Genomic DNA, 14,520 nt, shown 5'->3' with positions numbered 1-14,520 from the left:
AGTGTTAACCAGACTCACCAGACAGACTCAGAGAGACTGTATTTGAGGGCTAACTTTTTCCTGCTACTCAGTAACTGCATGACCTGGGGTAGCCCAGGTGCCACATTTCAGGATTATCCTTTCCTGTAAAGCAGAAATTATCATAAAAACTGCCTTGCCTTGGGGTAAGGGTGCTTGAGAGATGAAAATAAAATAACACATGAGAAACTGCTTTATAAACTAGAATGTGCTATTCAATAAGTCTTTTTTATGACTTGGTAGCTCAAATATGTGTTTCTAGCTGCCCAGGTATATTTGTTTGTATAATCCGTAGACTATTTTTAAAAGACTTATCACAGTCAATAATTTCAACCTGTTCACCTATTTAATTATGTAACATCATTCAATTATACTAGCAAAACTAGTATAGCTTCTATCTTTTTTTTTTTTCCTGCACAACTGAGACTTTTATAGATATGGTGATTAGCTGAGACATGGTAGGAAGCAAGGATGAGAGTAAAACAAATTTGGAAATGTTAAGATGTTAATGAATAAGTCCTAACAGTATAATTAATCCCTGAATAATAGTGGTATTACTAAAAATTAACAAGACTATCATCAATAAGCTCATTCAGGTCTTGATACTTTCTAATAATAATGTGGGAGCATAAAGAATACAATACATGAAGATATTTTACTCTTTTCTTCAAATGTACGTTTCTTACGACTTGAGAACAATATATGGTTTAAAAATAAGTGTTTTTTAGTGAAATGTGTCAGGAAACAAAGAATTGTTGTGCTGAGAGAACAACTCTGATATTTTCCCAAGTCCCCATTTGCATCAAATGCTAAGCAAACTAAGTGCAAAGAGGCTATGTCTTGTTACAACTTCTTTGGTTGGCACCATCAAATAATTTACTCACCCGGGCAAAGACAAAGAAAAATCTCAGAAAAACGCTTACTTTGTAGGTCGAAGAATCTCTCAGAGCGCTGTGTGGCAAACAGATGCCCTGGCGCCTGCATCCGCTGTTCTGACAGCCTTTTCCAATAGACAAGAAACATCGAAATTCAAGAGTCCTGCTTTTTATAAGAAGCAGAGATAGCATAGACTGGTGATTCCTGTGAAAAAGAGAATTAAAGACAAAAACAAAACTGTTGGCATAATATAAATCTGCATAAAGTAAAGGATTAAGTGCAAACGACCTGAAGCTTTTTCCCAAGCCCCCATGGTCTGGGAAAATCATCCTTCTGAGACTGTTATTAAGTGTTTGTGGAGTGCTTTGGGAGTGTTATTATATGTGTCTGTTCACCAGCTTGAAATACAACAAATAAGAAAAAGCAATCTTTCTAACCCATAAGGTTAAAAAAAAAAACACGTAATTTTTATAAGGACATGACACTAGAAAATAAAGGGCATTTAAATGATAGGATTTGAAATGTATTTTGTGGATGAGTATGACCTCTGGTGTTAAACTAGAGAAATTTCCAGCACTTATGCATCTTAAGGACAGAAAGAGAAGCAAATGCAACTTTCCAAGAGCTTATTATTGGAGGTTGCAAGCCCTTGTATTGTGACCTTGCTTTCAACCTCTTTTTATTTCCCCCCTCTCTCTTTCCCTCCTCACTCTCACAAATAAAAATGAGTATTTACTATGTTTAAACTACTGCCCATGTGAAAGAATATTATCTTTGTTGCTCTGACTACTTAACTTTACATGGTACATCTATAATCCCATATAGGAAGAAAAATAGCAAAATGATGATAAGCTATATGAAAAGTTTACATATAAACTTGAAATCAATTTGTTAATTTTACAAAGAAGAGGTTGATGAAAAGAACTCCTTAAATGTGCCCCTGTTATAACCCAATAGTTTAAAATGTCCTAAACAATAATGAGGATTCAGACTAAAACAGAAACTTATTGTGAGATCTTGTCATTTTTCATCATCATACTAATAGTGGATTATCATACTCCCCAAATACAGGCGTTTATTACCAAGAAGAATTTTTGAGTGTGTGTGATAGATGATTCCTTGAAACAGAAAGATGATAAATATCTGACTGACTCTTGCTTTTGTCTCTCTCCAATCACAGTGGGTTTCATATTATTTCATGAGCTTTTGCAAGGTACTAAGTGGAAGCACTAATAATTTGAGTTTTGTTATTCTTACGGTTCCTCACGTTATGCGAAATCTCCATTTCTTTCTTACCTTGTGCATCCTTTCCTCCCAACCCTCCTTAAATCTCGAGTCTTTGTTTCTACCTGATTAAAGGGACTGCACCTAATCTTGTACTAGACAAAATATACAATATTTATTTCCTTGTTATTTTGTTTGCAGAACTCATTTGAAGCTTTGAATTTGCTATTTGAGAAAGTCAGTTTGACAACAAAAGATGCAGATATTGCTTTTTTTTGACAGTCATTTTAAAATCAACATTTTAATAACTCTAGAACCTTATATCTAAATCTATAACAGTTTAGTGTGGTAACTATTATATTTGGAGAGGGTATTGATGTAGTCTTTCATTTAAATTTACAAAAGGCTAACAAGAATATTAATTTGCCATGATAAACATATTTGATGTATTTAGATTTGGAAGGATGAATCAAACTTTTTCAATAAATCAGCTATGTGTAACAACTAGAAGGAGGTCATACAATTCATTACAAAGTGAAAATAAATATATTATGAATTTTGTGCTTGAGTTGAATTTTACTTCACACCAGAAGGTGAAAAAATTTTAATTTGGAAGCTTTTGTTGTAATTTCAAATTACTCATTAGAATTGGTTTTAGAAGTCATGCTCACCACACAATTCATGCAGATCTACTCAGTTACCCCAAAGATTCTATGAGCTTAATAATTCTAAACGTATTATTGAATTGCCATAAATCATAATGGAATATAAAAATAAAATGCTGTCTCCAGCTTTTAGCCATTCAAATTCTATTTTTGACCAAGACTTCTAAGAAATGCAAGTTCTCTGGCACTAATAGCAACCCTCTCCTTTTTTTTCTCCTGGATTTGTCTGCTTGCGTGCACAAAAAATTTTTAAACTGTCTAACTCATGTCCAAAGGATATCCTAAAATGAATTATTCACTCCATAACATTGAAACACACACACTGTCTTAGGAGCAGGTACCTTGTAAGCAACTTTAGGGCAGCTGCCAAGTAGAATGTCAAGAAACTGGATCCAGCTGAGAATTCCAATTACCTAATGAAGGTGATCCGCTTTCACTTTAATTTCTTGGTCAGTCTAACTCTTTATAACTTCTCTCATAAAAATCATGCTTTAAAATTACAATTTAAAAAGTAAATATTCAACTGGCCAGTGTATTTCATTCTATTTTCTGGAAATGGGAATCCCAATTGACAGAGAAATACAAACGACAAAGACGTAAGATGGAGCAGTAACAAAGAACCCGTGAAAGGTTCCCCTGCCGCTTTGTGTTAGGGAAATATATCGCCTAAAAGGAAGACGCATCACAGGAAATTCGGGAGACACAAAACGTAATTTTTACTGGTTTATTAGCAAATAAATATTATAGCTAAGTCTAGCAAAACTCCATTACTGTCCCTAAGTAACTATTATTCAGCCCGAGTTCTCATTATTAGTAATGTCCCAGCCAGAGTTTGACGGACGGTGGAATCAGCGCGCGCCGGGCCCCTCTCCGCCCGCCGCAGTCCGGCACAGAAGGTGCTCGGGTTCGCGCGTCAGTGATCCGCCTTTTGCTTTGTCTCTGCGCTGCAGGTGGGGAGGAGGAAGAGGAACGGAAGACGAGCTGGTGGTGGCTGGCGGCCGCTGAGCATCCCCCAAGACCCTCAAGCGAGCGTCCTCTCCAAGTCAGGAAAAGCCCACGGGCCTATCCACTGGAGTGGCCAGAGGGCCGGAGCGCGTAACCCCGGACCCGGCGGCCGGGGGCGCCAGCCCCTCATGTTCCGCAGAAGGCGCAAATGTGAGCGGCGGTAGCTGGGAAAGCCCTCCACCCCCGCCAGGGGGACCCGGGAAGCCCGAGCGAGCTCCTCGGGAGGACGGAGGGGGATCCCCTCCTCCGGCCCCGCCCCCATCCTCCCCGGCCCAGGCACCGAGGCGGTTAACCCTTGCTGCGCCGCAGCGCACTAGGGCGAGAGCACCGCGCAGCCTATCCCTACTACCGGGCTCCGAAGCCCGGCGGCGGGGGAAGATTAGGGCTCGGAGGCCGTTAGGATCTCGCCGCGGCCAACCTGCGCCTCAGGCGCCGGGGTTCTCACCAAGACTTGCTGCACTGGCTCAGCTAGCCATCAGACCTTTTCTCTCCAATGTGGGTGTCTCCATAGTTATTTGGCGGGTAGCTGGCAGCCCACTCTCAGCAGGACAATCAGGGAGACGTAGGCGTGGGGCGAGGGGGCTGTTGTTCCGCAGCTCCTAAGAGGCGTGCATGCCGGTGAAGGAGTGGCCCCGGGTTCCGCACCGATCCCTCGCCTGACGCCCTGGCTGGGGCGGCCCAACGTGCTGCAGTGCCCGGGCAGGTGATCGAGACTGCACGTCCGGCAACAGTTAGGGGGACAGTGGCGCGGGAAGGAGGGACGCCCCTACCGTTTCCCCTCTCACTGCAAACCCGCTGCACTCCCCAGCCCTCGTGGGGCTCAAGGGTAGTCCCCGATCGTCAGCAAGTGGAACCCTCGCCCTCCCCCTGTCCTAGCCTGAGCGCCCTAGGGTTTCCATCCTGCAGATCCCCCCTCCCCATCTCTCCCTCACACACACACACATGCTCCCCTAAACCTCGCGCCGCAAACTCGGTCTCGGTCCCCGCAGGTGATGTCATGCCCATTGTTTTGGTGCGCCCGACCAATCGGACTCGCCGCCTGGATTCTACCGGAGCCGGCATGGGCCCTTCCTCGCACCAGCAGCAGGAGTCTCCGCTCCCGACCATAACGCATTGCGCAGGGTGCACCACCGCCTGGTCTCCCTGCAGCTTTAACAGCCCTGACATGGAAACCCCATTGCAGTTCCAGCGCGGCTTCTTCTCGGAGCCGCCGCCGCCGCCGCCGTCGCGCGCCTCGCACCTGCACTGCCAGCAGCAGCAGAGCCAGGACAAGCCGTGCGCGCCCTTTGCGCCCCTCCCGCATCCTCAGCACCACCCGCACCTCGCGCACCAGCAGCCGGGCAGCGGCGGCAGCAGCCCATGCCTCCGGTGCCACAGCTGCGCCTCCTCCGGTGCCCCGGGGGCGGGGGCGGGGGATAACCTGTCCCTGCTGCTCCGGACCTCCTCGCCCGGCGGCGGCGCCTTCCGGACCCGCACTTCCTCGCCGCTGTCGGGCTCGTCGTGCTGCTGCTGCTGCTCGTCGCGCCGGGGCAGCCAGCTCAATGTGAGCGAGCTGACGCCGTCCAGCCATGCCAGTGCGCTCCGGCAGCAGTACGCGCAGCAGCCAGCGTCCGCCTCCCAGTGCCACCAGTGCCACAGCCTGCAGCCCGCCGCCAGCCCCACGGGCAGCCTCGGCAGCCTGGGCTCTGGGCCCCCGCTCTCGCACCACCACCACCACCCGCACCCGGCGCCCCACCAGCACCACCAGCCCCAGGCGCGCCGCGAGAGCAACCCCTTCACCGAAATAGCCATGAGCAGCTGTAGGTACAACGGGGGCGTCATGCGGCCGCTCAGCAACTTGAGCGCGTCGCGCCGGAACCTGCACGAGATGGACTCCGAGGCGCAGCCCCTGCAGCCCCCGGTGTCTGCCGGAGGAGGTGGCGGCGCGTCCTCCCCGTCCGCCGCCGCTTCGTCCTCAGCCCCTGAGATCGTGGTGTCCAAGCCGGAGCACAACAACTCCAATAACCTGGCGCTCTACGGAGCCGGCGGCGGCGGCGGCACTGGAGGCGGCGGCGGCGGGCATGGCAGCAGCGCCAAGACCAGCAAAAAGAAGAACCAGAACATCGGCTACAAACTGGGCCACCGGCGCGCCCTGTTCGAGAAGCGCAAGCGGCTCAGCGACTATGCGCTCATCTTTGGCATGTTCGGCATCGTGGTTATGGTCATCGAGACCGAGCTGTCGTGGGGCGCCTACGACAAGGTAGGTGCTCGAGCCCTTTGCCCACCGGTCCCGGGCCGCAGAGCCGGACGCCAGCTGGTTGGGGTGGTCGCTGGCGGGAACTCTCTGCCTGCCAGTCCCGAGCCTTCCCCTGACAATCGGCGTCCGCCGCGAGGGCGAGTGCCATCCCGACTCGCACCCTTAAGCCTAGTCTGGAGAGGAAGCTATACCCGCGCGCAGCCAAAGTTCTGGAGGGAGTGAATGCCCCGCCAGTTTGGGTATTTTAAAGAAGTGATTTCAGGACTCCGTGCGGGAAAGCATGCTTTTATTTCTCTCCTGGGGCTCACGATTTAGGAGGTCTCTTTCAAACCCAATGGCTTACACTCAAAGATAACTTCCTCATGGATTTCATTTCGAGAGCCACAAGCTGCACTTCGGTCCGTGTAGTTGCGGACCCCGCCGCTGCCGCTTGGCTTTTCCTGATCTCCTCACTTTCCTGACAGATCACAGAGCCAAAACAGGTGCCCCTACCTCCATCCTCCCCCTGGGAGCTCAGATCCGATTGCTGGGGATTGGCCGAACCCCCAGGGCTTAAAAGTGCTTCTTTTAAAAAAGTGCTTCTGTCTTTGTTGCAGGCGTCGCTGTATTCCTTAGCTCTGAAATGCCTTATCAGTCTCTCCACGATCATCCTACTCGGTCTGATCATCGTGTACCACGCCAGGGAAATACAGGTAACTTAGGCTCTGCTGTTTATGAATGACCCCAACCTGGGGAAGTGCAAGGCAGCAGACGCTTTTCCAAGCTCTCCTGTCCTTGCCTGAGGTTACGGAAGACACGTGCTGTGTTCTTACCTTAGCACCTGACCTGTTCTTTCAAGAAGTTGAAAGCAAAACAAACAGTGCAGCATGTGAATGTGCAGTAGTTTCCAGGATGTGTTTGTTACACCTCAGACTCCCCCCTCTCTTCTTTAGGTAGGTCCACTTCTCCATGCCTGTCACTGCATTTGCTTTCCTTAAGGCCAGTTAAGCACTAGCCTTAATCTGTAGGGTAGCTGAGTATTCTCCTTTAATACACATTTAACAAGATGGATGGGTCATTAGGGAAGATTGTGCCTATCTGTATCACCTTCCATAGCTAACTGTAGCTTAGAGAAGAAAATACTCCTGGGATATTCCTTGCTAATGTGTATTAATAAGGCAAGAGGAGAATTCTAACCTTTTCTATATCTTACCCTAACATTACAGAAAGAATCTGTTGTGAATTTAGAATACAAATTCTGTATATCTGGTAGTTTGGTAGATGTTTAGGTACATTTATTATGACCTAAAATGTCACTTAAGAGCAAAGGCCACTGCCCTTGTGAGTGGACTTCTTAGGAAAATGTTTGTTTAAATGCAGCCAGGAACTCTGTTGTTAGATATGACCAATAACTGGCGATTTCAGGATATTTGATATAAATTCATGGGTCACCTTTTGGATTTTTACTTTGCTGTAACTTTTAGTCAATAGCATGTTAAAGTTAGTGAATAAAATAACTAGTTTTCAAAAATTTAGAAAGATTGGGATTTTCCTGTTTATGACTTACACTAATATGTACTTTCTGGTTTTTTTTGATTAGCTGTTATTTATTTGACCAAACTATTAAACTCTTGAATTTAGCGTGCTTTCCTTTAGGAGTTGCCATTAAATTTAAATTATATTTAATTAATTATAAATCAAATTAATTTTAAGTTAGTAATTCACAAAAACAGTAGAAGAAACCAATTTTAACTACTACCCAGTCAAAATAAAGATACACTTGATCCCACATGAGGATGGAAAAATTACATAAGCATGCTTTCAAATTTGCAAAGACTTTGAAAAGTGTGAAGTTGAAGGAATGAGGATAGAGAAGGAGAATTAGAAGGAGTAAGAATATCTAGAGGTAAGTAAGAAGACTGTACTGGCAAAAGAAGGCAAGCACATTTGAACTCTAAAATTTGAATAATTTACACAGGTCCATCTTTAATTCAACACTCGTGATCATGGGCTTTTGAGATTCTTTGAATATTTTAAAGTAATACTAAAATGTAACTTAAACACAAGAGTATCTTTTCATTGTGACTCAAAGAAAAATGCTTAAGGCTGGGGAACAAACTAGGTCTAATGGCCATTTGACTTGGTTTACAGATGAGAAACCTGTAATCAGAAGAGGTGACCCGCTTGCCAGATCCCATGGCTAGCCAGTGCGGAGCGTGACTGCTCTGTCCTCCTAGCACCCACTCGTCATGCTTTCTGCTGCGCTCTGCGGCTTCTTATCAGTAGCCCTGAAACATGACGTGTCTTTGTCTGTGGTTCCTCTCTAAATCCAAAAGTTTGATATTTGAATTGGGTTAAACTTAAAAGATTTCTGTGAAATCTTCGTTGATATTTATGAAAGTCAAGTAATTTTTTTTTTTTAAGACTACTGTAGTTTTACTTAATCTAGGCTGGAAAGAGACCTTGCTGTTTTTTTGTTTTTTGGGTTTTTTTAGTTAGACATCAGCTTTCAGATTATTCCTGTTCCTTCTAAAAAACACACAGCTGAACAGACACTCATGGTGAAGAACATCTGGTGGTATTAATATCAAGAACAAACTGTCTTCATGAAAGCACTCATTTTTTAAGAATTATTGGGAAATTATTTTGAAAAACTTATAATAAGAGTTTGAGAAGTCCAAACACTGGCCAGATGTTAATTATGTGTTATAAAAAATTTTTTGATCATATTTGATAACACTGTTGAAACTTAAAGTAATGCAAATAAAAGAAACCATATTTTTAAAGATCATTTTACACTTGAAAGAATTCCACTCCTGTCTAATTTTGAGGATAATTTCTGTTATACAAATGCATAGATGTATTGATTAGAGTATGTATGTAGCACAGGTGTTAAAAATGAAGACACGAATTATGTACCTAAAGGTTATAAGCACCTCTTTACTGTTGGGGCAGCATAAACATCACAAAAAGTTAAGATTTTTTTAAATTGGTGATACATGATTTCTACCAAACCAACCACACTTAAGATAATTTTAAATTAGATGCTCAGGTGATATCATTTGGTTGTTTTGGATGTAGCTATTACTGTTTAATCTTGAGAGATTTTTTTTCTTCCAGCTAAAGTTACAAATTTTATCTGAGCTGCATTTTTAAAAAAAATATAAAATGGAAAAGGACCAAAGAAATATGGAGACCCTGAGCTGGAAATCAGGAACCACAAAAACATGTTCTAATTCAACCAGAGAGTAGAGTCTGTGATTGCTTCTGAAATACTTCACTCTGAAACACAGTGAAGTCAAGTGCACAGGCTAATGTATCCATGTGTGGAAAGTGATGAAGTGTGGTCTTTTTAACTTACTGATGTCATCGGTATAGATGTGCTTCTTTCATAAATTTTAAGCAAATAGGTACTTCTCAGTTGATTATTAAGAATTCCAAGTATATGATTAGCTTTGAGTTAAAGAACTCAATGTAGGGGTCATGCCACTGTTCAGAGCATGCTCTTGGACATAGCATACAGTCTTCACGTGACACTCTGTCTTTTTCTTGTTAGCACAGCAGTAAGTTGATTGGGTAGTGAGTGCTAGCTAGTATGGGTTTTTGGTACATGGTAGGATTTCTCACTGCATTCAGAAAAAGTCAGTGTTATAGCCAGTGTTCTGTCTGGCTGTCCACTAGAACTTCTTTCACAAAGGTTGGAGAGGCCCTGACATTTCCATGAAGAACCTTGGAAAGCAAGTCAGTGTGACCTTTTATAAAATGTTTATACACAGTCTGTCAAAATTAGATGGTTCAGTTGAGTCATGGATAGAAGTGCTTGAATTAAAATAGTGCGATAGGGAGGCTTTGTAAGGACTTAGCTCAGTACATTTCAGCTTTGCTGTCATTTTTCAGTACCACAGACAGCTCAATGCACCAAGCTATAGTTTGCTCATTTCACTAATTACTTTTACACAGCCCCCCAAACAAAAATGAAGTCACTTTTTGAGGGTGGGTGGGTCAGAATGCTTATATAAAATCAGATTTAGTGGGGCACATTTTCAGCCAAGTAGATATTAGATTTTCTCAAATAGATATTTGGCTTTCCTATATTGAGCAGCAAAATTAAAAAATTATGAATTGATATATAAAATAAATTTTAGCAAATGCCTTTTATTGCAATCTTCTGACAAAGGAAAAGTAATATGGGGATTGTTTTATACACTTTGGAAAGGTCACTTGATACTAAATAAGTAGCTTCCTCACCTCAAGTACAAGATCAAATAATAGGGAAAACAGAGGCATGATTTCCTGTGAGTTTTCTTTTTCTTGCTCTTCTTCTGTGGGTTTGGAATTATTTCTTTGATGGAATAAGAACAAAACAATGTTCAAATACGCTTTAAGATCTTTAATATCAAATAAGTTGAATGTAGATTTCACTTCATCTTTTCAACTTTAGCGTAGTTGAGTTTCTCTTGTGAAAGGAATTTTATGAAAGAAATATTTAGTATTTTTGAGACAGGCAAACACAAGATTGGGAAGAAAGCCTCTTGGACGATCTTTCTGGTTCTCATTAGATGTGGCAGAATGGAGTGTACTATGCTCTAAATTTGAAAACAGTTTTGTTTCCTTGATTTTGTTTTGGTAATATAATTATATAATAAACAGCACTAGAGGAAGCACTGATTTTTCTTTGGTATCTCTTGCAGTGAGTAACTACGCTTTCTTCTTCAAGTTAACTTTTCAGAGATGGATGCTATAGATCTAAAACTGGAAGGGCAAAAATTAAAATTTCTTTATACTCATGCATGTAGGCCACACAAAGGAGAAAGGAGGGACTGAGAACAGGAACTTTAACAGCCTCTGAGGGCTCCTGGACTGGTTGGGGATGGATGGCTAAGTAGACTTAGCACTGAGTAGACTGTGGCTCCTCTGTGGTCGGGGCGGGGGGAGGATGCTTGCTGTTGTACCCCTGCAGAGAGCAACTAGATGCTTCCAGACCATACAGAAAATACTGCATATAGTTGCTATTCTTATTAATAAAGTAATAGTAAATAAATATACGTAGTAGAAATAACTGGCACAGAAGAGCTTAAAATAAATATGATAGTCACATTCTCAGTCCTGTTTTTCATAAACAACCGCTTTTAAGTTTCTCATGCATTTCTCCAGAATTTTAAAAAATGATTATTTAGTTGTGTTGAGAGACACACACAGGGCTTCCCTGGTGACTCAGCACTAAAGAACCCACCTGCCAATACAGGAGACTCAGGTTTGATCTCTAGGTCAGCAAGATCCCCTGGAGAAGGAAATGGCAACCCACTCCAGTATTCTTGCCTGGACAGAGGAGCCTGGCAGGCTACAAATCCATGGGGTTGCCAAAGAGTTGGGCACCACTTAGCAACTCAACACCAACAGAGACACACATGCTCTGCTTCATTGCTGATGTATTTGGGAGGTTTTCTTCATCAGCATGTGGAGGCCCATCTCACTCTTTTTCTGCTGTTTATTACCCCACTGTATGGGTGCACTGTGCTTTACTGACAGGCCCTTGGTGTTTTCTAGGCTTTTGCTATTGTAAACCATAGTAAAACATACATGCTTATTTTAATCTGCTAATTAGAGGATGCACATATGATAAATATCCAGCAGACAGATTGTTGAATAGAAAGGAGTTTGTATTTTAAATGGAAAGGTGCTGCCCACCATTCCTTTAGAAAGACCTTCAGAGTTTTCATTCTCTGCTTCCCCACACATTATTTCCCCACAACATTGTTTACATTGAATGTTATAAAAATGAATTTTAAATAACTTTGGCTTTGCAAACTATCCTATTTCCCTGAAAAGTATTTTTTTGTGAAAAATTCCTTAAGGACAAAGCTCATGGTCTCATTTGCAACATTTTGCAGTGTCCAGTGGTACATTATTGAATCTGCTGACAAACTGGCCAATCCTTATAAAGATGCCATCAGAAGCAAATATTTGCCAAATTTTTGTTTTAACTTAAACTTTGGAGATGAAAGAAGGCGAAAGAGTAGAGGGAATGGTCTTCAAGTTGTCTTTAGATCTCTCCCATATCTACAAGGCAGAAAAAAATTAACTCTTCGTAAGACTGAAAGGTCGTGAGGAGGATACCTTGCTTGTATTGCTTTGTGGTGTGGTGGTCAGCTCCATGACCTCTGTCTGTGATACCAGCGGCTTCTGCCTGGTTGTAATGAGACTCCATGACCTCTGTCTGTGATACCAGCGGCTTCTGCCTGGTTGTAATGAGACTCCATGACCCCTGTCTATACTGCCAGCAGCTTCTGCCTGGTTGTAATGAGACTCCATGACCTCTGTCTATACTGCCAGCAGCTTCTGCCTGGTTGTAATGGTTGTAATGAGACTCCATGACCTCTGTCTATACTGCCAGCAGCTTCTGCCTGGTTGTAATGGTTGTAATGAGACTCCATGACCTCTGTCTATACTGCCAGCAGCTTCTGCCTCGGTTGTAATGAGACTCTGAGTCCCTTTGACTTCACATATACCCTGTAGTAACGAAATCACTCAGGACTAATTTTCTCCACCTGCCTGTGTAAGATCTCTGCATTATTAATGGGTGTGACACTAAATAAAGCAGTCCTGCTGTGTTTACAAGCAGCATCACAAATGAATGAAGAGTGGAACTTTAGGTTGACCGCAAGTGGGTTCGCTTGCTCTGCCAAGCCGTTTCTGGGCCATGGTTTTGTACAGCTCGGTAAGAGGACCACTGTGGGCTGTCATTGTCCCAAACCACTTCTGGCAGGGTGGACGGAGGAATCCTGCACTGATTTAAGTTCAAGGAGTTACTTTTGGTCAGGGTATAAAGCGGTTTCATGAGGCTATTTTAGAGAGAATTTCTGCTCATTAGAAAATAATATGATGTTTGCTACTTGGGGAGTATATTTTTAACCCTAAACTCCTTTAGAATTCTCTTTTTAGAACTGGAAAGACCTGAAATGTTACCCGGCCGGCATGGCATGTCATCTCAGATAAAAGGAACCACCCAGTTTCTGCCTGAGCCCGCTCACCATGATGGTCAGTTTGTCTGCACAAGGTTGGCCCATTGCCAGACAGCTCTTACTTTTAGGAAGGTTTTCATTATGTTGGAGTGAAGTCTTCCCATAGTCAACATTTAAATAGTTTTTGAGCTCTGCTAATACAATGAGGAATAAGACAATCAGGTTCCTTCTCTCCTGGAACTGACATTCCAGGCAGGCGGGCTAAGGAGAGAGACAAAAATTAAAGAAGAACATTCTTAGAAGTTGTGATAAGTTGTGTCATAAAGGGGCCATAAAAGGGGCTGTGGTAGAAAATCATTAGGGGCAGATGGTTGTCAACAGACAGGGTGATCATGGGAGTATTCTCCAAGGAAGTGACTTTTAAACCGAGACATAAAGGAAAGGAAGTTATCAGTTACGGGCAGAGTCTGGAGTCTTTTCAAAGAGTCTTTTCAAAGACCTTGTGACTGAAAGGGATTTCTTGCACTTGCACAACTGAGAGCAAATCAGTGGAGTCCCAGCAAGGGGACAGTGGTACTGGGTGGTGTGAGAGGTGATATGCTAGGTTGTAATATTGAAGGGTCCTGAGACCATAGTAAGACTCTGTGATACCTTCTTCAAAGTGCATGAGACCATCACTGAAGCATAGACGAGTCACAGTCCAGCTTACTGTTTAAGCAAACATTTTGTTTGCGCGGGGGAGGGGGGGGGGCGGGGCGGGAGGGGAGAGGGGTGCGGCAGGGAGGCTCTGAGGAGATTGGTCTAGAGACCACTAGACTCTGAGCAACCCACATTGTAGAGATGATGCTCGCTTGCCTTGGGTAACAGCAGCGGAAATGAGGGGAAGCGGTCTGGTTGGAGACCCCGGTTGGAGGAAGAATAGACGTCTTAGTGTTTGGCTATGACAGGTGAGGGCAAGGGATGATGCAAAGATGATCCCAGGGTTCTGGTTGGAGCATCTGAGTGTGATGCTGAAGGGAGAGACTCCCACCGAAGGTAGGATGTGGATCAGGGCTGCTTCTGATGGAAGTGCTTCTGATTATACAAGAGAATCTTGAATTCAGAGAAGTGTAGACTAATATTTAAGTTAGCACGTAATCAGCATAGAGGCTATTTAAACCCCTAGGAATAGATAAAATCAGTGAGAGAAGGTGGAGAGCGGATCAGCCTCTGACATCTAGAGGTTGTGTGAAGGAGGAACTAAAGGAAAGCAGTAAGAATGACTTGTCCTTGAGGTGGAGATGGACGTGTTGGAAGGAGGACACAGGGCTGTGTACTGAAGGCTGTGAAGTCTGTTAATGTCGGGTAAAGAGGTGCCTTTTGGATTCGACAAGTTGAAGTCATCGCTGACCTTGATGAACGATTTCAGCAGAATAGTAGAAACAGAAAACAGACTGCAGTTTCCAGTATAACAGGATAAATCAATCCCCCCTGCAAAGAATTACAGAGCAAACATGTAAATGTTGGTTAGGGCCCTTTAAATGCCTTCCTATTTAAACAGCCTCAGTTTCTTTGA

The 14,520-nt window shown here is 43.6% G+C and overlaps 1 protein-coding gene across 2 annotated transcripts in view; it reads left to right on the top strand.

The window, feature by feature from the left end:
• The window catches only part of KCNN2 (potassium calcium-activated channel subfamily N member 2), a 482,890-nt gene that overhangs the window by 315,237 nt on the left and 153,133 nt on the right, over positions 1–14,520 (top strand). For both annotated transcript variants that reach the window (XM_061158525.1, XM_061158526.1), the window contains exons 3-5: positions 3,734–3,938; positions 4,778–6,027; positions 6,621–6,716. In XM_061158525.1, coding sequence (XP_061014508.1) covers positions 3,917–3,938; positions 4,778–6,027; positions 6,621–6,716 — 1,368 coding nt within the window. In that variant the 5' untranslated portion in view covers positions 3,734–3,916. The remainder of the gene's footprint in view (positions 1–3,733; positions 3,939–4,777; positions 6,028–6,620; positions 6,717–14,520) is intronic.

This window comes from Dama dama, chromosome 12, assembly GCF_033118175.1.
Source record: "Dama dama isolate Ldn47 chromosome 12, ASM3311817v1, whole genome shotgun sequence".
Taxonomy (NCBI): Eukaryota; Metazoa; Chordata; class Mammalia; order Artiodactyla; family Cervidae; genus Dama; species Dama dama.
Note: the sequence above shows the minus strand (reverse complement) of the source record. Positions and strands in the feature narration are given on the sequence as shown.